Source organism: Geotrypetes seraphini, chromosome 2 (genome assembly GCF_902459505.1).
Source record: "Geotrypetes seraphini chromosome 2, aGeoSer1.1, whole genome shotgun sequence".
In the NCBI taxonomy this organism is placed as follows: Eukaryota; Metazoa; Chordata; class Amphibia; order Gymnophiona; family Dermophiidae; genus Geotrypetes; species Geotrypetes seraphini.
Window position 1 is genome coordinate 478,476,943 of NC_047085.1, and position 23,107 is coordinate 478,500,049.

The window sequence follows — 23,107 nt, forward strand, 5'->3', positions numbered from 1 at the left end:
ACAATTTACAAAAGTAAATTTCCATGTAATATTAAGCAATAAAAGATATTTTGAAAACCTTGAAACCAATTTATTCTGTATTACATTAGATCCCAGGGGTAGAGGGTGTAGGGCACGTAAAGAAAGATATTAGCCATACAACTAATCTTTAAAAAACCCAAAATAAAACCTTACTTAAGACCCCTTCCTGCCCTCCAAACAATTATAATATCCCTACAGTTCCAGAAAGATTAGTAGCCACAACTATTTCACATCAGAACTTTTACTTTAACCCCCCCCCAGCAACACAAAAATTTCTATTTTGTCTTATCTATAACAATCCAAAACTATTTTACAACAAATCAAAATTATAAAACCCAGCAATACTCTTTGTTTTCCCAAACTCTGTTGTAACACAGTATAATCTGTCTCAGCAATTCCCACTATCAATACCACATCAATCCCTTAATTCTCTCTGCCTCCCAATTTAGTAGATTTTACATAGGTGTATCTTATTGTCTTAAAGGAAATTATCCTGGAAACTATCCTGGAATTCTTCGAGACCTGACACTACCAGATCCGCCCACATACTCAAACTATCTTTCCCCTCGTTAAAAGGCATCATGTATGCGGGTAAATTAGGGAAATCCCTTTTCTTCAAATTCGCTGAGCTTTGGAATAACCTCCCTGTCCCGCTGCAGAACCTAGGCTCATTCCAGTTATTCCGAAAGCATCTGAAAACCTGGCTTTTCTCCAAAATGTAAAGTTATCTATTTAAAGTGTAGCTATCCTCTTCATAACCTCTAATTTCTTATTATGTCCTTCCCTCATATATTGAATTACCTGTAAACCGTGCTGAGCTTTATCTTTATGGGATGATGCGGTATACAAACTTAAGGTTTAGTTTAGTTTAGTTTAGAAATTAAATATTTGCATGGAAAACTCCGAAAAAGTTGTATGCGAGGTCTGAATTCAAGAAAGCGTGGGATAGGCAGATAATGGTTACTGCGGATGGGCAGACTACATGGGCCATTTGGCCTTTATCTGCCATCATGTTTCTATGTTTCTAAGTATCTTTGACTTCAAGAGAAGAAACTTTCTCCTGTGGGCATGAGTTGCTATAGACACTGGAGAAAAGGAATATTTTTGGCCACAAATAACTCATCTTTTTTACAAAAATATGCCTTTAATGTCACAACCTCATCAGCAGAGGTAAGAAGACTGCCTCTAGTTGAAAAGACATTAGATGATGATTCTAAAAAGCCTGTTAAATCAGGACCTTCAGGATCTGTAACCACACAGAACCAAATCAGAATGAGGATTTCAATCTTAAAAGAAGAAATACAAATTGGAAATAGCAACACTCATTTGAAGACTAATGTAAAAGCTCGTGAAAATAGGTCTTTAGTAACTCAGCTGGAGAAAGCAATCCAGTCTAAGGAAAATTCAAGAAATACACATTTTTGCCCCATGATCTATTATCTGTGAACTTCTGTTGCTGATGTAATATAAAATGGGGGCAAGCCTATAAAGGTTGCCCAAATTTGGGCACTAAACACAAATTCTATAATGGCATCTGTGTGCTTACATTCCATTATAGAAGTCAGCATTTGCATACCAACACTTAGGCACTATTACTTATGCCAGGTAAAAGGCAGATGCAAATGTTAGTGCATAGATGTTGCAATTTGAAAGTGTAACTTACAATAGTCTATAAATTATGCGTGTAATTGTGAGACCTATTGATGCTATACCTATACTCCACCCATGCGTATGCCCCCTTGTAGTTGTGCTCTAAGCTTGTCCAATACTGTTTAGTGCCCAGTTGGCACTTCTGCATGTGAATGTGACATTCATATGTTTAAGTTCTAGTACAGTTGACTCCACTTAAGTGCATGGTCTTCAGACCGGGTCGCCACGTGCACTTAAACGGAGTGTGCGCTTAATAGGAATGGGGTGGGAGGAGGCTGTAGTTAAGCCAGCTCAATTTAAATATGATATGTGGGCTGCTAGGGCCTAAAGTACAGGAAATCTATGCTCTACAGCTTGAGTGGAAGCGGAGCACTCACTTTCCCAGGTGTCCCAGTGGGGTGTGAAGCCTAGCCATTGTGGCCAATCTGTTCTGCCAACTGGCTTTCCTCCCAGTCGGAACGTGATTGCATTTAACCGGAGTGAAGGTAACGTGAAAGAATAGAGGTGGTACCTATGACATCAGTGCGCATAAGCGGATTGCGTGCTTATCCGAATTGCAAATATACAGAGTTTACGTCCATTGACTTTAATGTTAAAAAAAAAAAAAAAAAAATGGGACCATGGTGGTAGGGTGCGGATAACCGAAGTGTGCGCTTAACCGACGTGCACTTAGGTGGAGTCAACTGTACTCTATAATCTTAGCATGCAAATGGCGCTTAATCTAGGCACAAACCCAACAATTCTATAATTGTTGCCTCGGTTTAGGCACTCAGTTGTGCATTTAGTGCCAATTCTAGAACAGTATCTTGGTTCCAAGATTCTACGTATTATAGAATGCTAGCTTAAGTCTGCATTAATACGCCCATATTCAGGCACACCACCTTAAATCATTACAATGCAGGCGTAAGTTGGTGTGCCCAAGTCTGCCAAGTAACAAGTGTAATTTATGCACATAACTGGGAAGCATGTCCATGCTCCACCCATATGTGTGCCCCCCTTGCAGCTAGGCGCTATGGCACTTAGGTGCTACCTTGTATAACAGCACCTAGTAAATATTGTGCCCGGGTGTGGCCGGACTGGACCAAGCCACAGGCCTGACACGGGTCACACAGACCTCGGCCGAGTGGAAGGCGAGGTAAGGTTGGTAATTAGGACATGCAACAAAAAGGAAAGTTCAGGCTTCAAACAATCAAAACAGGCTTTTTATTCCACTGCTCATGAAAAAAATATAGTGCTGGAATATCAAAATAACAGAGCATAATGCAAAACATCAATCACAGGTAAGAAAACTTCAAACATCTTCACTTTATGCTGCAGTTCCCTTAAAGATCAGATTCTTCAGATCCCCTCCCAAAGATCCCAACAAGGTGTTAGGCCAACAAAGAGTCTTTTGCCCACTCCCTCCTGCCACAAAAGCCCTCCTCCATGTCAATTGCCCCCCCACAGCAATCATTCTCTACCCCCCAGTGATATTATTGTATTAAGGGCTAGATGCACTAAAGATAACAACTTAATCGCTGTTGGCGACTGATGCACTATCAAGTTTGTATGCAAATGATTTGCACGGACTTGCAAATCATTTGCATGCAAACATAACCGATCAATCACTCAGTGCACATGTGCAGAGCCCTAACAGCAGTGACAGGGGAAGCAGCCTTCTGTCACTGCTGTTAGGGCTTTTTTTAATGGCACAGATGTGCGTGTGTTATACACACAAAATCTGTCCAATTTAAAAAAAACTCAATTCAAAACTAATGGCAACAAGTCTTATTCATAAATGACAAGCAATCAGGAAAGACTTGAAATATATATCATACGGCTTGCACAACAGGAAAAAATTCCACTTCAATATTGATATTATTATTATTATAGAGCTCTCAGACACCCGTACTGTCTAATCAATAATGATTGTTCCGACAGCCATAACAGGGTGGTAGTATCTTTCATTGAGCTCTATACAAGTGTGCAAAAATTTTTTTAGATTAAAAGTGCAATAGTGTGTAAACTTTTCAAACTTTAAAGTACTTATAATAACTTATCTTATTAAAGTGCCTGTGCCCTACGGGACCCGTTTCACCGTGAAATCGGCTTCTTCAGGGGTCAAATGTCAGGCATAAAATCTATAAAACACAAGAACAAAAAACACACAATTGTGAATAATAATTTTAAAACGCCAAAGATCTAAAACTACAAATGCGAGGTTACTTACTGAGCAGCTCTCTTATCGTCGGCATTAAGCAACAAAATGGCGCTGGCACTGCTAGAACGCCGCGCATGCGCTTTTAAACGGCCCTCATTAATAATTCATGTAAATTAAAGAGCCCCTCTCTTCCTTTTAAACTTATAAGCTAGTTAAAATATATAAATGTTATTGACATTCACGTTGATAATATTTAGCTCTTCTGAAAGCTCGTTTTAGTACTTTTTTCGGATACCCCCGATTTTCTAATTTTTTCATCAGATATTTTGCTCGGTGATTAAAAAGTTTCAAATTTGAACAATTGCGTTTTAATCTCAAAATTGAGAGAATGGTAGATTATTTTTTAAACTGACTGGATGGCAACTGCGATAATCTAAGAAGGTATTCCTATCGGTGGGTTTAGTATACACATCAAACTCAAACTGGTCATTCACTTGTGTTATAAGTACATCCAGGAAATTAATCTGTGTATTAGAATATTTCATTGTGAATTGTATAGTATTATCAACGTGAATGGTTATTAGAGAAAAAGTGTCAGAACAACACAGAGTTTAAAGAAGAAATGATGACATGTGTAATGAAGTATTCAAAACAGGGCAATGATGTGGCTAATATTTTAAAAACCAATTGGAAGATTATGAAAACTCATCCAATTTTTCAAGACACTGATTTGCGTATAGCATTTTCCAGAGATAAGAATTTGAGAGATGTATTATCCCCTACATTGAATAGACTTGAATATAATAGAGAGAACAATTTACTTCCTTTTGGTTTTTTCAAATGTGGAAAGTGTGCTATTTGTTCTATAACAGTGAACATAAAAGAATTTCAAAATCCAATAGACAACAAAATATATTCTATCAAACACTTCTTAACATGTACTTCAGATCATATCATCTACGTAATTGTCTGTCCCTGCAACAAATGGTACGTGGGAAAATCAATACGTCCATTTAAAGTCAGGATGACAGAACATAAATCTAATCTGAAACGTGAAAGGCTAAATGCTCCTTTAGTTGATCATTGTACACAGTCAAATCATAAGTTTGATGACCTAAAATGTTTTTGTATAGATAAAGAAATTCCTTTTGCTCGGGGAGGAGATAGACAGAGACGATTACTGCAGAGAGAAACACGCTGGATCTTTAAACTGGGTACTGTGAAACCTAGGGGTTTAAACACGACGGTAGAATGGAGTTCTTTTTACTAGCGTGTATTGTCAATAACATTTATATATTTTAACTAGCTTATAAGTTTAAAAGGAAGAGAGGGGCTCTTTAATTTACATGAATTATTAATGAGGGCCATTTAAAAGCGCATGCGCGGCGTTCTAGCAGTGCCAGCGCCATTTTGTTGCTTAATGCCGACGATAAGAGAGCTGCTCAGTAAGTAACCTCGCATTTGTAGTTTTAGATCTTTGGCGTTTTAAAATTATTATTCACAATTGTGTGTTTTTTGTTCTTGTGTTTTATAGATTTTATGCCTGACATTTGACCCCTGAAGAAGCCGATTTCACGGTGAAACGGGTCCCGTAGGGCACAGGCACTTTAATAAGATAAGTTATTATAAGTACTTTAAAGTTTGAAAAGTTTACACACTATTGTACTTTTAATCTAAAAAAAGTTTTGCACGCTTGTATAGAGCTCAATGAAAGATACTACCACCCTGTTATGGCTGTCGGAACAATCATTATTGATTAGACAGTACGGGTGTCTGAGAGCTCTATAATAATAATAATATCAATATTGAAGTGGAATTTTTTCCTGTTGTGCAAGCCGTATGATATATATTTCAAGTCTTTCCTGATTGCTTGTCAATAAAAAAAAAAGCCTTTGGTTCCTCCCCCTTGTATCTAGGATACAGAGGAATGAGCCTAAGGAAGTCCCTGATTGGCTCAGATGCCTAAGACCCCTCCCAAGGGGAAGGGCCTGAGACATTTGAGCCAATCAAGGCCTTAAGTCCCTCGGGAGGGGAAGGCCCGGCACTGTAGAGTTGGCGGCTTCATAGAAGGAGGGACTCAGCACCCTTCCTGCTCCCAACTTAAAAGGTACGAGGTGGGTTCGAGGGGGCCTCTGGTGGCAGGAAGGAGGGGCATCCTTCCTACCTTTTTTTTCAGGGGGGTAGGGGATGATGGGGGGGGTGACTGGTACAGGGAGGCTTTCATGGCAGGAGGAAGTGGGCATCCCTCCTGCCTTTTTTCAGGGGGTAGGGGATGATTGGGGGGGAGCGATTGACGTGGGGGGCTTTTGTGGCAGGAGGGAGTGGGCATCCTTCCTGCCATCTGTAGATCAGGGAGGGCTGCGTTTGTCAGGGGTCATCAGGGAGGGCCATCATCGGTGGTGGGAGATTTTTCATCTTTTTTTTATGGGAGCAGATATTTTGTGTATGTAACACACACAAAATATCTGTGCCATTGAAAAAAAAATGAAGGCAGGCAGACCTGTCGGTAACACAGTTTTAGTCATATATTTATTAGAGTTGTTTGTTATTTTAGATCCCATTTAAATTATTTTGGTTTTTTGTCTAATTTTTTTGTTTTAATGTAAGAGGTGCTACCCAAAATTTTCGGGAATGTAAACAGCACGCACAAACTGGATATAGTATGCCCTTCCGCTGCTAGAGGTGTCTGGCAGTATGCATTGTAAATCAGCATGCCAACAGGCATGCAGCTGAGTGGTTGCGTTGCTTTGTTCTGTGCAATTTTGTAAGGTTGTGTATTAGTGACTCAGTGGATTTCGATAAGACGGATTTTACTGAGCAATGAATCTGCATCAAAATTTGTTATTTCAAAATTACAAAACTGCTGCAGAAACTGCTGGAAACTTTTGGAAACTGCTGGAAACCTTTGGAGATAATGCCATGTACCAAAACAAAACCTTTCTTTGGTACAAATGCTTCAGGGATGGACAAACATCTGTCCATGACGATGACCGTTCTGGACGACCATCAACAAGCACAACACTGTAAACCATAGCAGATCGTAGGCAAACTATCCACGATGTTTGTGAGATAGTTGGACAGTCATACGGGACAGTTCAACAAATTTTGTCAGATGAATTGAACATGAGATGCACTTCTGCACAGACAAGTGGAAAAACAAAAATTGGTTGCTCCACCATGACAATGCACCCGCTCACACATCACTCATTGTTCGACAATTCCTGACTTCCAGAAATATTACAGTGATTATGCATCCTCCCTATTCGCCTGACGTAGCACTCTTTGATATTTTTTCCTATTCCCCAAAATGAAATTAAGACTGAAAGGGTGCCATTTTAACACGACTGAAAAGATCCAGGCAGAATTGCAGGAGGTCCTCAAGGCACTCACCCAAGATGACTTCCATAGATGCATGGACTCATTGGACATATGCTGGGATCGCTGTATACATTCTCAAGGGGACTACTTCGAAGGAGATGGTGGAAACTAGGAATTTCTGTAAGCAATTTTTTTTATTTTTTTACAATTGAACTCCTCATATATGTTTTAGAACAGTGTTCTTCAACCGCCGGTCCATGGACTGGTGCCGGTCCACAGAAATTTTCTGACGGTCCACAGAGCTGGCACGTCCATCGGGCCCAAGACTGTGTTCTTCAGCCACCAGTTCACGGTGCGATCAACTCGGTGTCTTCGGGCTGGGTCCCTGAGTGCTGCAGTGTACAAAGCTGTGGGAAAAGGCTCCTATGCGCGGCTTGCACCTGAACTGGAAGCCTTCTCTCTGACGTTACAACGTCAGAGGGAAAGCTTCAAGATGAGGCGTGGGATGTGCGTGAGGAGCCGCTGCCCATAGCTTTGTGCAATGGAGCACTCAGGGACCCAGCCCGATGATGCCACATTGATCGCACTGTGGACCGGCCCAAAGATAACACCGGAAAGCAAGGCACACCATGGAGGGAGAGAGACAACAACGATAGGGGGAATGCTTTTATTATTTTATTTAGTGATTGATTTACATCTGCTGTCTGTTCAGGAAGAAATGCATTTGTTTCTTTTCCTCTGGGGTTGTACTGCTTGCAGAGTCTTGCATCTTAGGGTTTGTTTGTAAATATTAGTATTTTTAGTTTTTGGTCCTCCATTTGCACAGGGGTTATCTGTTTTCTGGTAGGAATGAATGTTGAAAAGCATACATTGTGCTTTGTATATTTTAATTTTGTGGTTAACCATTATGTGTTGTTAATACAATTATATTCTGTGTGTGTGTGTGTGTGTATGAAAAATGAATAGAAAAAATGGTGTTACAATTAGTAACAGGGATTGAATTGGCATCAAATTACTCTTTCTATTATGGGGGCGGGGTCTGGGGCGGAGATTGGGTGGAGATGGGCACGAATTAGCCCAGTGTTCTTCAACTGCTGGTCCGCAGACTGATGCCGGTCCACAAAATAATTATTTTATTTCCACCGGTCCATAGGTGTCAAAAGGTTGAAGAACAGTGTTTTAGAATATTACCCCTGATGCATCCCAATTTGGGGCTAAATGTGGCCCAGATCGGGTATTTTTAAGTTGCTTTATCTCATCTGGGATCTACTCCATTTCTGCTTTGCTGAGGATTTTGACACACCTATTTTGGACCCAGTCTAGCCCAGTCATTTTTTACGATCGCTAAAACCCCATTTGGAATAGTCAAGCGATGTTAGTGCATCAATCATTTGGCTATTTTGCATGGGGTTATGCTAATTTGCATGGCTGGATCGGAAAATGGACATTCAAGGGGAAAAACATGCGATGGGCCGTTTTGTGCACTGGATCAGTAACAGTGATTGTCGCTAAAGTTGTGAAAACAGGTTTAGCGATGATCGCTGACTTTAGTGCAACATCTAACTCTAAGGGCTAGATTCATTAACCTGCCCGATCGTGACCGATCCGTGTCTAATCCGGGCAGGGCTGATTGATTCAGGAAACAAGAACATTCAAATGGGGGCGGTCAGAGGCACACCCCCATCCGCTGACCTGGATTGCTAGGTAGCGATCCCAATGCATGCGCAGACCACCTACTTTGCCTGTAGATGGTCTGTGCATGTGTTTGCTGTCTGGGGGTGGGGGGGGGTTGTTTACTTTTTTTACTGGCCCGACTCTCCTGCTCTCTGCTGCCCCTCCCCGCAGTGTGAGCCTAAGGTTTTAACCTGCAGGTTTAAAGCGGGTTAAAATCATGGGCTCGTGCTACAGGAAAGGACGGCAAGAGAGCAGGAGAGTCGGGAAAACCAGAGAGAGTCGGAGCAGGCAGAGAGCAGGTTGCGGCAGAGAGCAGGAGAGCCGGGGAGCCAGAGAGAGTCAGGGCAAGTAGAGAGAAGGTTGCGGCAGAGAGCAGGAGAGCTGGAAAAACCAGAGAGAGTCAGGGCAGGCAGAGAGCAGGTTGCGGCAGAGAGCAGGAGAGCCGGGGAGCCAGAGAGAGTCAGGGCAAGTAGAGAGAAGGTTGCGGCAGAGAGCAGGAGAGCCGGGGAGCCAGAGAGAGTCAGGGCAAGTAGAGAGAAGGTTGCGGCAGAGAGCAGGAGAGCTGGAAAAACCAGAGAGAGTCAGGGCAGGCAGAGAGCAGGTTGCGGCAGAGAGCAGGAGAGCCGGGGAGCCAGAGAGAGTCAGGGCAAGTAGAGAGAAGGTTGCGGCAGAGAGCAGGAGAGCCGGGGAGCCAGAGAGAGTCAGGGCAAGTAGAGAGAAGGTTGCGGCAGAGAGCAGGAGAGCTGGAAAAACCAGAGAGAGTCAGGGCAGGCAGAGAGCAGGTTGCGGCAGAGAGTAGGAGAGTCGGGAGAACCAGAGAGAGTCAGGGCAGGCAGAGAGCAGGTTGCGGCAGAGAGCAGGAGAGTCGGGAGACCCGAAGAGAGTCAGGGCAGGCAGAGAGCAGGTTGCGGCAGAGAGCAGGAGAGCGGGGGAGCCAGTGAGAGTCAGGGCAAGTAGAGAGCAGGTTGCAGCAGAGAGCAGGAGAGCCGGGGAGCCAGAGAGAGTCAGGGCAAGTAGAGAGCAGATTGCGGCAGAGAGCAGGAGAGCCGGGGAGCCAGAGAGAGTCGGGGCAAGTAGAGAGCAGGTTGCGGCAGAGAGCAGGAGAGTCGGAAGAACCAGAGAGAGTCAGGGCAGGCAGAGAGCAGGTTGCGGCAGAGAGGAGAGCCGGGGAGCCAGAGAGAGTCAGGGCAGGCAGAGAGCAGGAGAGCGGGGGAGCCAGTGAGAGTCAGGGCAAGTAGAGAGCAGGTTACGGCAGAGAGCAGGAGAGCCAGGGAGCCAGTGAGAGTCAGGGCAAGTAGAGAGCAGGAGAGCCAGAGAGCCAGAGAGATTCAGGGCAGGCAGAGAGCAGGAGAGCCGGGGAGCCAGAGTTGAGGCAGATAGTACTCCTAGTGGAGCCTCAGATAGAAAAAATAAAAAGCACCTTTAGCAGGGTGGCCAGAGCAAGAGAATTGGGGCAGAGAGCAGTTTTTTACACAAGCGACTGGTTCTCACCAGTCACTTGTTCTTCATCGGCCAACCAGTCAATGTGTCAGGAAAAAAGGGTAGTGAATCGCGTCCTTTACATGCCGATTCCCCTCATTTGCATGCACGGATCGAGATGGGATCACTACACTGGTTAGTGAATCGGGTCGGAGGGAAATCGGGCTTGCAAACCGATCGGTACACGATTGGTTTGCTTAATGAATCTAGCCCTAAGTGTGAGGCAAACCAATAAAGAAAACACTTTATTTATGTTAAAAGTGTTTGTGAAACATGTGCTAATTGTTCCTGATAATTCAGGCCAGCCTGCTCTACAACACTAGCCTGCCACACTAGGACACTCTGTCACAGACATTTATTTTTCTGAGGAGCTGAATGTTACCGAGTATACGTTATGATATTGTATAGCACTATAAGCCTGCTAGACAAAATAAGAATAAGTATTTTCACCCTTCATATAAGCTGCTTTTTATTTTCTCCCTGACAAGTCTGCTTTTGTTGAGCAGAAATGGCACTCTGTGAATCCTTACAGTGAATGTAGACTGCAATGCTGGAATGCAGGAACTAAAAGGCAGCTGAAAATGTATAGACATAATAAAGTTTTATACTAAAAGCCATTTGTACTTCTCAAGCATGTTAAACATCACTAAGCTGAGGCTGACTTTTGTTATCTTTTTTTTTCTACTTCTTTATTATTTTCAATACTTAGTATAAGTGTAACAGTAAATATAACATTTTATACTCAAATATCACACTTAATATTCTCATAATATCCATTTCAGAATTAATCCCCCCTCCCCCCTAAACAATCACAATGCCCATACATAAAATATCTATAATCATCCATATCAATTATTCAAAATTCATTAACCTATCATCCCCCCACCTCCCCCCTCCCGGATGTGCATATTTAAAGGGGAAAACTATTTAAACGTTACAATATTTTGAAACCTCTTAAAATTCCCTTTCTGAATGGCCAATGTCCTTTCCATTTTATACATATGACACAGTGAATTCCACCAAAAACTATAATTAAGCCTCGTCCAATTCTTCCAATTGCTCGTAATTTGGTGTATGGCGACTCCTATCATTATTAATAAAAGCCTGTTGTTAAACATCACTAAGCCGAGGCTGACCTTTGCTATCTTAATAAGCAATAAAAAGTAAATAATAAGGCTTTTAGAAAAAGAGAGAAACTATAGTGGTTGATAACAGCCTATGGAAGTGAGTGGCTGATAAGCCACTTCCAGCTCCATGCTGACTTGACACTGGATATTCAAAGCCAGGTCATGAGCGGCTGCCCAAATTGAATATCCAGGTATGTCCACCAATCTAGAAGTTAACAGAGGACAGGCTAGTATTCAGACTAGAGAGTTGCACGGGGACAGAAATCCCACCCATCCCCGCCAGGATCCTCTCCGTCTCCACCCATCCCCGCAAGGAATTACCTCCATCCCCACCTGCCCCCATAAAAAGCAGTTTCTTTTGTGTTTGTGCTGCTGTTTTCCTTGTGGAATCTCTTTGGTGAGACCCTTTTTTCGATTTCTGTTCAGGTAATTAACTTATAAACCCCCTCTTTTACTAAGGCTGACGTGTCCATTATATTATATGGACGAACCCTGCTTCCAAAGCCTTCCATCCCCGTGGGAGTCCCGTTGGCTAGAGGGGGGTCCCCGTGGGTTAGGGGAGGATTCCCGCGGGACCCCTGCAGGACCCGCGGGATTCCCGCGATCCCCGTTGCCGTGCAGACCTCTAATTCAGACTGGTGCTCAGCTAGCGAAGTTCAGCACATAAAGTTAAAACAGCTATTTTGCTGTCCTAAGCTTATATGGTTACTTAGCCAATTAATGGACTGAATATCACTGTTAACTGGTTAAGTTCAAATGCTGCCCTACTCCACCCCCCAAACTAGCCAATTAGAAGATAGCCACTTAGCAGTGATATTCGACATTAACCAGTTGGGCTGCTAATATCAGCAAATGGCTAGCTCAGTGGGGTTAAACCATTTTGAATATTGACCCCACAATGTTGGTAATATAGAACTCATAATCAATTTGCTACTTCATTTTATGTAGAAATATTTTACAGACAAACCTGTAACTGTTAAATGTTTGACCTGGCAATTGTCACAAACAAAGGTAAAAGCCTGCTTGAAGTAGCCAACTGAAGTTGGAAAAAACACAATCTAAAACAGAAGTTAAAAAAATAGCATTATTTAGAGATCAATTTGTCATTAGTTTTGCATTGGTGCACAGTATCACTAGGGATTACTCATATCTAGGGCTTCTGTTTTTATGATTTTAACAAATAAAATACCCCAAAGCAAAAACAAACAACTCTAATAAACTGCAGACATGCTTCTTACCACAGGCAAGTGAGGTAAATGCTCAGATGCTCATAGCGTCGAAGCATTTACCTCACCAGCCCACAGTAAGAAGCTATTCCGCGGTTTAGTAAGAGAAGCCCACATATAATATAATTCCATGAATAACAAAAATAATATAAATAGTTGGTGTGTCTAAGCGAAATGAGTGAAAAAACTTATAAAAAAATACATAGTACTTGATAGAATGTTAAAGTCACTAACAAAACACGCTAACACTCAGCACAGCTGCAAAATTAAAAATACCATTCAATGACAAATATTTCTTGAAATCATGACTTATAAATTTAAAAAAGAACTAAAAGAGTACACAAATCAATAGCCCTTACTAAAATTATGTATATTCTTAAAATTGCTGTCACCCATACAGCTGCAGTAAGTGCAAACTAATCCAAAGTCCTCAAACCCTTTAATACCTCATGCAAACAGCAAATCATCTGAATCTTGATCATTACAAACATGATTTTAAAGGATTGTTAATTGAACAACCATGCATCTGGTGTTCACTTCTTCAAGTGGCTGCAGTGTAATGTGCAGCTGTTCAGTTAGGCAGTAATAAGTATGAACAAATCTTGGGAAACATATATGCACATATGTCTGCCTGCATGAATGCTCAAAAATCTTGCTCAAAGTGAAGGTGAAATAAAAATTAAACAGCAAATATTTGAATAAAATATATAAAGAGATTTGAGTTCTTGCCTTGATAATATCTTTTCCAGTAAATAGGTATGTCATTCTAGAGGTATGCCCTGGAGAGGGACTGAGGACAGAGCTATTAGTCATGCTGGCATGAGCTTCCAATGTCCAGAGCAGGAGCATTTGTAAGGCATCCACTTGGGGAGACCAGCGGGAAAGCAATGCCGTCTGAAGAGGACGCATGTGGGCTCTCACCCATCTATCGTAGCTGCCATGGACCTGAGGACTTGAAGATAGTCCCATGCCAATGGAGCAGACTTGACCAAGAGATAAGCAATTTGGGAGAACAGCTTCTATCTGCGTGCCTCTAGAAGAAAGATGCGACTGGCAGCTATGTCAAACACGACTCCCAGATACTCCAGGGATTGAATTGGCGTCAAATTACTCTTTCGATAATTTACAATCCAGCCCAGATCCTCCAGAACTCGAATCACCTATTCCACTGTGTGCCGACCCTCAGACACCGAGGGGGCTCTGATAATAATAATAATAATAATAATAACAGTTTATATACCACAATACCGTTAAGTTCTATGTGGTTTACAAAAGATTATTGGGGTACAAGTTGATCAGCCAGTTGTCCAGGTAGGGATACACCTGCAGCTCCATCTTGCGCAGGTGAACTGCTACCACAACCATCACTTTGGTGAAGGTGCGAAAACTGATAATGATTTTCCAGAACATGAAATCTGAGAAACTTCCTGTGGACTGGGTAAATAGGAATATGCAAATAGACCTCTGTCAGATTCAAAGAGGCTAGGAACTCTCCTGGGGTCACAGCCAATATGACAGATCGAACTGTCTCCATATGAAAGCGGGGAACTTTGAGCACTGAATTGACACGAGTAAGATCTAGAATGTGTCTCCAATCATCGGAGCCTTTCTTTGGCATGATATGGAGTATCTGCCTGAGCCTGAGAGTTCGGGCAGCACCAGCTCTATGGTTTGAATATCGAGCAACCTTCTCACAGTGGCTTGAACTTTTTCCACCTTTCCCGAGCATCCTACAGGACAGTCCACATACCAATCCGTTAGAGGCCAGGCAAATTCCAGATTGTAGCCAGATCGAATGATGTCCAGAACCCAGCAGTCGGATTGTATCTGGACCCAGGCCTGCAGAATCACCGAGTCTGCCCCCGATATGCAGAGGGGCTTCACTCGACCTGGCATCATTGTGACTTCTTGGTATATGCAGCAGCTCGGGAAACGGAGGACAGGTTATGCCTGGATCCAGAGAACCTCTCTTTGTAGCCCTGGGAGAATCTCTATGATGTGCAACTGGAATACTGACGAAATCGCCTGGAGCCATGAAAATTAGAGTGCCCTGAGCCTCTAGAGGTTCTGGGTCTACTATCATGTAGGGACTTGGGGCAACAGTCCATCACACAATTCATGAGATTATCAGGGCCTTTATCAAATAATAGTTGCCCCTTTAAAAGGGAGCCTAGCAAGAGTAGCTTTAGAGGTGGAATCATCAGCTCATTGTCTGATTCAGAGCATTCTGCGAGCAGAAATTGAATAAGCCGGCGCTTTACCCAGGATATGAATAATGTTGTACAGGGCGTCAGATGCATAATCCACACTAGAAGATAAACACAAAATAAGTCTACGGACATGACAGATACACTCAGGAAATACATAAAAGAAGGCATAAAGGGCTATAGTCTAATTGATGGAGTCAGTTCTACGGAGAGGAATCTGTTTGTTGTAGTCATTATTGACCGAAGAGGAGATTCTTCACTGCCTTTCAGAAAGCCATCAGTGAGTCTAGTCTTCTGGTCTGTGTGGGCAGTTGGTTCCATAGCTGAGGGATAAAGTAGCTGTAGGAGCGATTGCATGTGGTTTCCATTTGGAGAGATCTCTCTGGGGGATGCTGAGTTGATTCTCCACTTCAGAGCAGAGGGAGCAGTTGGGGGTGTACTGTGTAAATTTGGCAGAGACATAGGCAGGTGTCTTGTGGTGGAAGATTTTATGTCCAAAGAAAACAGAAAAGGTGACCAGGTGGTAGTTAATATCTTTATTCTATGAAGACTCAACACATACGTGTTTCGGCCCAAAGGCCTGCCTCAGCAGTCTAAATGCTTTGATCAATACAGTATATGTTGACTGTTCCATCTTATAAAATTATAATGATTGAGTCATTCACCAAACACATCAATCAGAATGATTACTAAAAAATTTGTCTATTTGAGTACCACGTGGTCGCCTTTTCTGTTTTCTTTGAGTATCTGCCTTGATAAGGTAGAAACTCCTGTTGCCTTGTATGGAAGATTTTAAGTGCCAGTAGAAGGACCTTGAAGGCACATCTCTTGTTGTTGGGTAGCCAGTGGGCTTTCAGCACTGGTGTGATGGGGTCGTGGAGGCTGAGGTCAGAGGTCATACAGGAGGCAGATAACTGAGTTCTGCACTTGCTGGAGATGTTTCAAGTCTTTCGTGGTACCAACTATGCCTTTGAGAGTAGTAGGCACTCTTTCGGCTCCTGCTTGAAAACCTCCAAGAGGTGGATGCTGCAGAAGGAGTGGGCTGAGATAGTGACAATGCTATCAGTGCCCTTTGAGGACTATAAGTATAAGATTAAGTAGAGCTGTACCTAATTGGATGCAGGAAATAAGCACTGAGCCTTGAAATATTTTCCAGAATACAAGCATCCCTTTGGCTTCTTGAATTTGGGAGCCTTCGGGATTTTATACATGGAGTCCACCTTCTTAGGAACAACTTGCACAGAGAAGGCTCTCCCAATTCTTCATCTGTGCATCTTTCAAGATGTTGTGAACAAACACTAGTACCTGAGCTTGTCCTCAACCTCCAACATAAATGAAATGATGTAAGCTGCTGTTAAAATCATTGCACTTAACAGACAAAATAAATATCACAGATGGTAGACGTTTCCTCTGAAATTTTTTTAACTTGGAGCCCATAAACCTTTCAGAGAAAACGTCTCCATGTGGATATTTATTTTGTCGGTTAGATGCAATGATTATAACAGCAGCTAATGTAATTTTTTTACATACTTTTATGAACTTTTAGTGTGATATTTTTATTGCCTCTTATGTGCAGGGCAGGATTAACCAATAGGCCAAGTAGCCACGTGCCTAGGGCCCGAAATGGTCAGGGGGGCCCAATGAAGGAGGGCCCGATCGGCAATGCGGTCCCCCCCCACCATTGACGGAAAGTAAGACTAGCATGCAATGTGGGTAAGAAAGGCAACGGGAACTGTAATTGTGCAAGTGGTGCTGCTTGCCCAAAGCTTCCTTCTGACGCAGCTTCCTGTTTCCACCTGGGCGCATGGTGGGGTGGGGCAGGGCAGGGGGCCCAGTGTACTTGTGTGCCTAGGGGCCCTCGACGAATTAATCCTGCCCTGCTTATGTGTAAAGTTTATAACTGTATTTATGAACTTTTATATTTTGCTTAGAAACATAGAAACATAGAATATGGCGGCAGAAAAGGGCCTACGGCCCAACAAGTCTGCCCACTCAAACTTTCATAATAAAGATTTTTAATGTATTTGAGAGTCACTGTGTGTTGTACTATGTGCTGCTTAAGCAGGACTGTGATTATTGTTTTTCAACCACCTTGAATTTCCCTTGTGGATGCGGGGTTTGAACCGGGTCCAGAATGGGACCCTGGGGACTACAGGGCGAGTGCTCTGACTGTTGAGCCACGACAGGGGTCCCTGTAGAGCTAGTACATTCAGCACACTTTATCATTGCCGAGGCTTAAGCTAAGTGTTATTTCAGCACATAGTACAACACACAGTGACTCTCAAATACGTTAAAAATCTTTATTCTGAAAGTTTTTTGAGACTGAATCAAGCAATATTCTGTGGAGTTAATGATCAAAGTTTTTATAAAACAACAATGACTGGAAGGTGAACTCTTCACCCAAGGGAGGTATTCAAGCCTTCCTTACAGAGTTCCATATCTCTGAGTATTTTTATAAACTTTATTTTGATCACTCTCCATGAATTTTGTTACCAATGTGGGTCAGTTGAATGATTTGATATCATAGCCTATTTCTGACCTCAGGTCTGTAATTATTATCCCTGAATCCTACAGCAAATTTATGTAGTGTTCCTCAGCACATGCTACTCCTACACAAAAATGGCAAACAACTTAAGCAACCTTTTTAATAAAAGAGGGATTTTAAACCACTTTTTGAGACTCCTTTTCCATTTTTTTTTCTAAAAGAAAATTGGACCACATACTTTGATAATCACTGTAACATACAGTACAATAAAGTACAACAAATATTTAGGGGAAAAATATTACCAACCTCTAGTAATGTTGCTTGACCAGGGAATAACTGAATCAGAGTAGGTTGAATTCCAAATGGGCCTTGCTCAACAAATTTAGCATCTGTAATATTCTAAATGTAAGATAACAAATAAATAGATCATTTAGTTTTATTATTTCATTCTTCAAGATTTTTAAATCTATGCTGTGATTAAGAAACTAAGAACTGTCAAAACTGATCAGAACAGTGGTTCAACTAATCCAGCACTCTTTTTCCAAGCAGTGGATATTTAGAGGAAGTGAGTAAAAAATACAATATGTACAGAGTGGTCAGTATACTCTTACATAGGCATTTTCCATAAATTTGTCTAATTTATCTAATCCCTTTTAAGGAAATACTTTTTTATAGAATGAGTGGTAGATGCATGGAACAATCTCCTGGAAGAGATGGTGGAGACAGAGACTGTATGTGGATTTAAGAAAGTCTGGAATAGGCATGTGGGATCTCTTATAGAGAGAAAGAGATAATAGTTACTGTGGATTGGCAGACTGGATGGGCCATTTGGTCTTTATCTGCCATCATATTTCTATGTTTCTAAGTCTAATGCTATCACTCTTCAGCAGCAGCCTTGGAGTACATTTTGCAATAACAGAAAATTTAGTAGTACAGGTTTCAAAATTCAGCAGCAATTTTGTGCCATATTTTCAAAAATTTGTATATTCAGATGATTTAGGGACAACTTTATAACTGAGAGCACATACAAATAATATGTGCATACTTTTCATTGTGAACTGCAAGGCAATGGCGGAATAGAAATCTCTAATGTAATGTAATGTAGGCATTATCAAATGTTGCACAAAAATATATGTGCCTTTTCCTCTTTTGAAAATTACCCCTGGTTAAGTTAGAATTGCTTCCCACCTGTAACGGAAGTTTTCCATGGTCAGCAGGATCGATCAAGCACATGAGAGGATGTTGTCATCACACATGCCGAGACAGAACAACCCTCCCAGTGCTCAGAACTATCTGTAAAGTTCAAAGAATGCAGAATTCTTCCTGTGCACAATGATCTCCTTGGTCCTCTCAGTTAGATCCATAGCTCACGAAGAAATGAAGTTCCTGAGAAACTGATATGGATCGTGTCAGGGCTGGCTCAACCTATGGAACATGGATTCACTAGAGGGAGGTCTAGCTGACCAAAAAATTGGATAGAGGGAGTACACTAGATGTGGTATATTTTGATTTTAGTAAAGCCTTTGACAGTGTTCCACACAAGTGTCTAATAAATAAAACTGAGTGCCCTCGGGATTGGCCCCAAAGTGACAGACTGGGTCAAGAACTGATTGAGTAGAAGGTGACAGAGGATAGTGGTCAATTGAGATTGCTCTGAGGAAAGGAATGTTACCAGTGGTAAGCCTCAAGGTTTGGTTCTTGGGCCTATATGGGGGGTTTTTGTTTAACATTTTTGTAAGCGATATTGCTGAAGGTCTGTCAGGTAAGATTTGCCTCTTTACGGATGATACTAAAATCTGCAATAGAGTAGACATCCCGGATGGTGTGAATAACATGAGGAAGGACCTAGCAAAGCTTGAAGAAAGGTCTGAAATTTGGCAGCTAACATTCAGCACTAAGAAAAGCAAGGTCATGCATATGGGCTGCAAAAACCCGAGGGACTGGTATAGTTTAGAGGGTAAAGAACTTTTATGCATGAAAGAGGAGCGGGACTTGGGTGATGATCTTAAAGTAGCCAAATAGGTTGAAAAGACAAAGGTGAAAGCTAGAAGGATGCTAGGGTGCATTGGGAGAAGTATGGCCATGCATAGGGAGAAGTATGGCCAGTAGAATAAAAAGGAGGTATTGATGCCCCTGTATAAAACTCTCTTGAAACCTCATTTAGAATGTGTACAATTCTGGAGACCGCACTTTGAAAAAGATATAAACAGGTTGGAGTCGGTCCAGAGAATGGCTACCAAAATTCTTGGTGGTCTTCATCATGAGCCTTTCTTTGGCACGATGAAGTATATGGAGAATCTGCCTGAGCCTGAGTCTTCAGGCAGCAAAGGCTCTATAGCTTGACTGTCTAACTACCTTCTCACAGTGGTTTGCATTCGGGCCACTTTTTCCAGGTGCCCCAAGGGAGCGTCCATAAACCAATCTGTTACAGGCCGAGTGAATTCCAGCTTGTAGCTGCTCTGATTTCCAGAACCCAGTGGTCAGATGCCTGTGCAAAATCTGAGAGCCGGTCTCCAATCTTGAGAGAGGCTACCCCTGACCTGGTATCATTTTATCTTTCATTTTCAAATTAACTCAGCGCTGGAATGAGTTACCACTTTTCCTTAGAAGTTTAGGCCCCTTCGTTCTATTCTGAAAAACCCTGAAAACTTTTTTGTTTACCTAAACACCTTGGAAACTAAGCCATTCTAGTTTACATTCGCTCTCTATGTTTATGTATTTGATCATGTTACACCCTTTTATCGCAAATTGCATTGGCTGCCAATGGAGGCCCGGGTATTGTTTAAACTAGGCTGTTTCTGTCACAAGGTACAGCTCCTTCTTACTTAGTCAATAGATTTTCTTTAGCATCATACAGACATAGTAGAAGAACTCATTCTTTGTTTAATTTTCCATCTGTCCAGGGTTGCAGGAGTAAGAAATTTCTGAATCATACTTTGGCATCTCAGGCAGCTCTTCATGACAACGAATTCCAAATATTGTTGCTTACTACCCATTCCTATGGCCATTTTAGAAATCAATTGAAGACCGATCTTTTTCTAAATATTTGACTGTTTAACGAAACATCTTATTTCATGTAACATGTTTACTTTTATAACTTTTTGTAAACCGCGTTGAACTTCTGGTTACGCAGTCAATAAGCACAATGTTATGTTATGTTATGATGTATTATGCTTACATTATTGTAAACCAAGTCGAGCTCCTTTTGGTCTATAAAATTAGGTTTTAGTTTAGTTTAGTTTTAGAGGACAGGTTGCATCTGGACCCAGAAAATCTATGCCTGTAACTCTGGGAGACTCTCTGGGATGTGACTGCAGAATACTGTCTAGACTTCCTGAAGCCAAAAATTAGAGCGCCCAGTGTCTCTAGATGCTCTGGGTCGGCTGTCAGGCAAAGTCTAGTGCACAGGTCATGAGATCATCCAGTTCTTTCCTGAAGAACAACTACCCTTTGAAAGGGAGTCTACTAAGAGTTGCTTTGGAGGTGAAATCACCAGTCCATTGCCGGATCCATAACATTCTTTGGGCAGAAAACAAATAAGCTGATGCTTTACTCATGACATGAATTATGTCACAGAGAGCATCTGCAAAATACCAAAAAAATGTAAAAAAGCCAAAAAAATTGAATGGTTATCTATTAATTAAATATACATACATGTATATACTAACACACAAGGAAGATGTTTTCTTAATGCTGTTACATTACATTACATTAGTGATTTCTATTCCGCCATTACCTTGCGGTTCAAGGCAGATTACATAAGAAACATAGAAGATGACGGCAGATAAGGGTCATAGTCCATCAGGTCTGCCCACTCTACTGACCCACCCCCAAGTCTACTATCCTAGGGATCCCACTCCTGGTGACAGGTTCCCTTGGCTTAACCCTCTAAGGGATCCCACAAGGGCATCCTATTTGCTCTTAAATTCTTGCACGCTGTTTGCCTCGATCACCTGCACCGGGAGCTCGTTCCAAGGATCAACCACTCTCTCGATGAAGAAATATTTCCTGGTGTCGCCATGAAATTTCCTGCCCCTGAGTTTGAGTGGATGTCCTCTTGTGACTGAGGGTCCTTTGAGAATCTCTTCTTCCATCGCGATACGGCCGGTAATATACTTAAACGTCTCGATCATGTCTCCTCTCTCCCTATGTTCCTCGAGTGAGTACAGCCGCAAATTTATCAGCCTTTCCTCGTACGGTAGATCCTTGAGCCCCGAGACCATCCTGGTGGCCATCCGTTGCACCGACTCTACTCTCAGCACATCTTTTCGGTAGTGTGGCCTCCAGAATTGCACACAGTATTCCAAATGAGGTCTTACCATGGTTCTGTATAATGGCATTATGACTTCAGGCTTCCGGCTGACGAAACTCCTGCGGATGCAACCTAACAACTGTCTTGCCTTAGATGAAGCCTTCTCCACATGATCAGCAGTTTTCATGTCTGCGCTGATGATCACTCCCAAGTCTCGTTCTGTTGAAGTTCTAGCTAAGGTCTCACCATTCAAGGTGTAAGTTCTGCACAGATTTCTGCTGCCAAGGTGCATGATCTTGCATTTCTTAGTGTTGAAGCCCAGCTGCCAGGTCGAGGACCAAAGTTCCAACAAATGTAGGTCCTGTGTCATACTATCGGGTGAATTGCCGTTTCTCACTATATTGCATAGTTTGGTGTCGTCAGCGAATAACGTTATCTTACCTTGAAGCCCCTAAGTTAGGTCCCCTATGAATATGTTGAAAAGGAGCGGGCCCAAGACTGAGCTCTGCGGTACTCCACTGGTCACCTCCGATGTTTTAATAATAATAATAATAATAATAATAATAACAGCTTATATACCGCAATACCGTGAAGTTCTATGCGGTTTACAAAAGATTAAGCAAAGGTACAAATTGACTGACTTCAAGAGGGGAAGAAGAAAGAGAAGTAATTAGACAGGAAATTCATTGTTGAGGAGAAAAGTGATCAAAAGGACAGTAGGTCGCTATTGAGAGGAAAGAGATAAGTGGATCAGTTGTCAAGATGTTTTAGAAACAGGTGTGTTTTTAGACGTTTCCTAAATACCTCATAAGTAGAGGGCGAAAGTAATTGTTCTAGGTCTTTACCCCATGATGCTGCTTGGTGTGAGAGAAGGAATTCATGGTGTTTTTTCAGTTTGCAACCTCTCACTGAGGGGGAAACGAAGTTGGAATGTGAACTTCTCTTGTGTCTGTTGGTTGAGAAGGAGAAAAGGTCAGTAATGTATTTGGGGGCAAGTCCGTGTAATGCTTTAAAGCAGAAACAGGCAAATTTGAACTTTACGCGTGCCTTCATCGGCAGCCAATGTAGCTGCCGGCAGTAGGGTGTCACGTGGTCAAATTTTTTTAGTCCAAAGATTAGTCTGACTACCGCATTCTGCAACAGTTGTAGGCGTCGCATATTTTTTTGGGAAATTGCCAAATAGGCGATGTTACAGTAGTCAAGCAGGCTTAGTACGAGGGATTGGACTAGGATTCTAAAAACCGATGTAACAAAATAAGCTTTAAGGGATCTGAGTTTCCAGAGAGTGAAAAATCCCTTTCTGATTAAGGAATCTACTTGGTCTTTCATGGTTAGGCATTGATCCAGAGTTACACCTAGTATCTTTATGGAGGGCTGGATAGGGTAACTAAGGTTATTGATACAGAGGGGTGATTTAATGTCAAGTGGATGTGGTGAAGCAATGAAAAAAGTTGTTTTATCTGAATTAAGTTTGAGCCTAAAGTTTGTCATCCATTGTTCCATCATGTTTATAGCTTCTGAAGTTTTG

General features: G+C 42.0%; 1 protein-coding gene across 3 annotated transcripts in view; it reads right to left on the reverse strand.

Annotated features, from left to right (window-relative positions):
* Positions 1-23,107, reverse strand: part of DLEC1 (DLEC1 cilia and flagella associated protein) — a 386,841-nt gene that overhangs the window by 259,607 nt on the left and 104,127 nt on the right. For all 3 annotated transcript variants that reach the window (XM_033931738.1, XM_033931737.1, XM_033931739.1), the window contains 2 exons: positions 17,634-17,726; positions 12,377-12,467 (listed from right to left, as the gene is read on the reverse strand). In XM_033931738.1, coding sequence (XP_033787629.1) covers positions 12,377-12,467; positions 17,634-17,726 — 184 coding nt within the window. The remainder of the gene's footprint in view (positions 1-12,376; positions 12,468-17,633; positions 17,727-23,107) is intronic.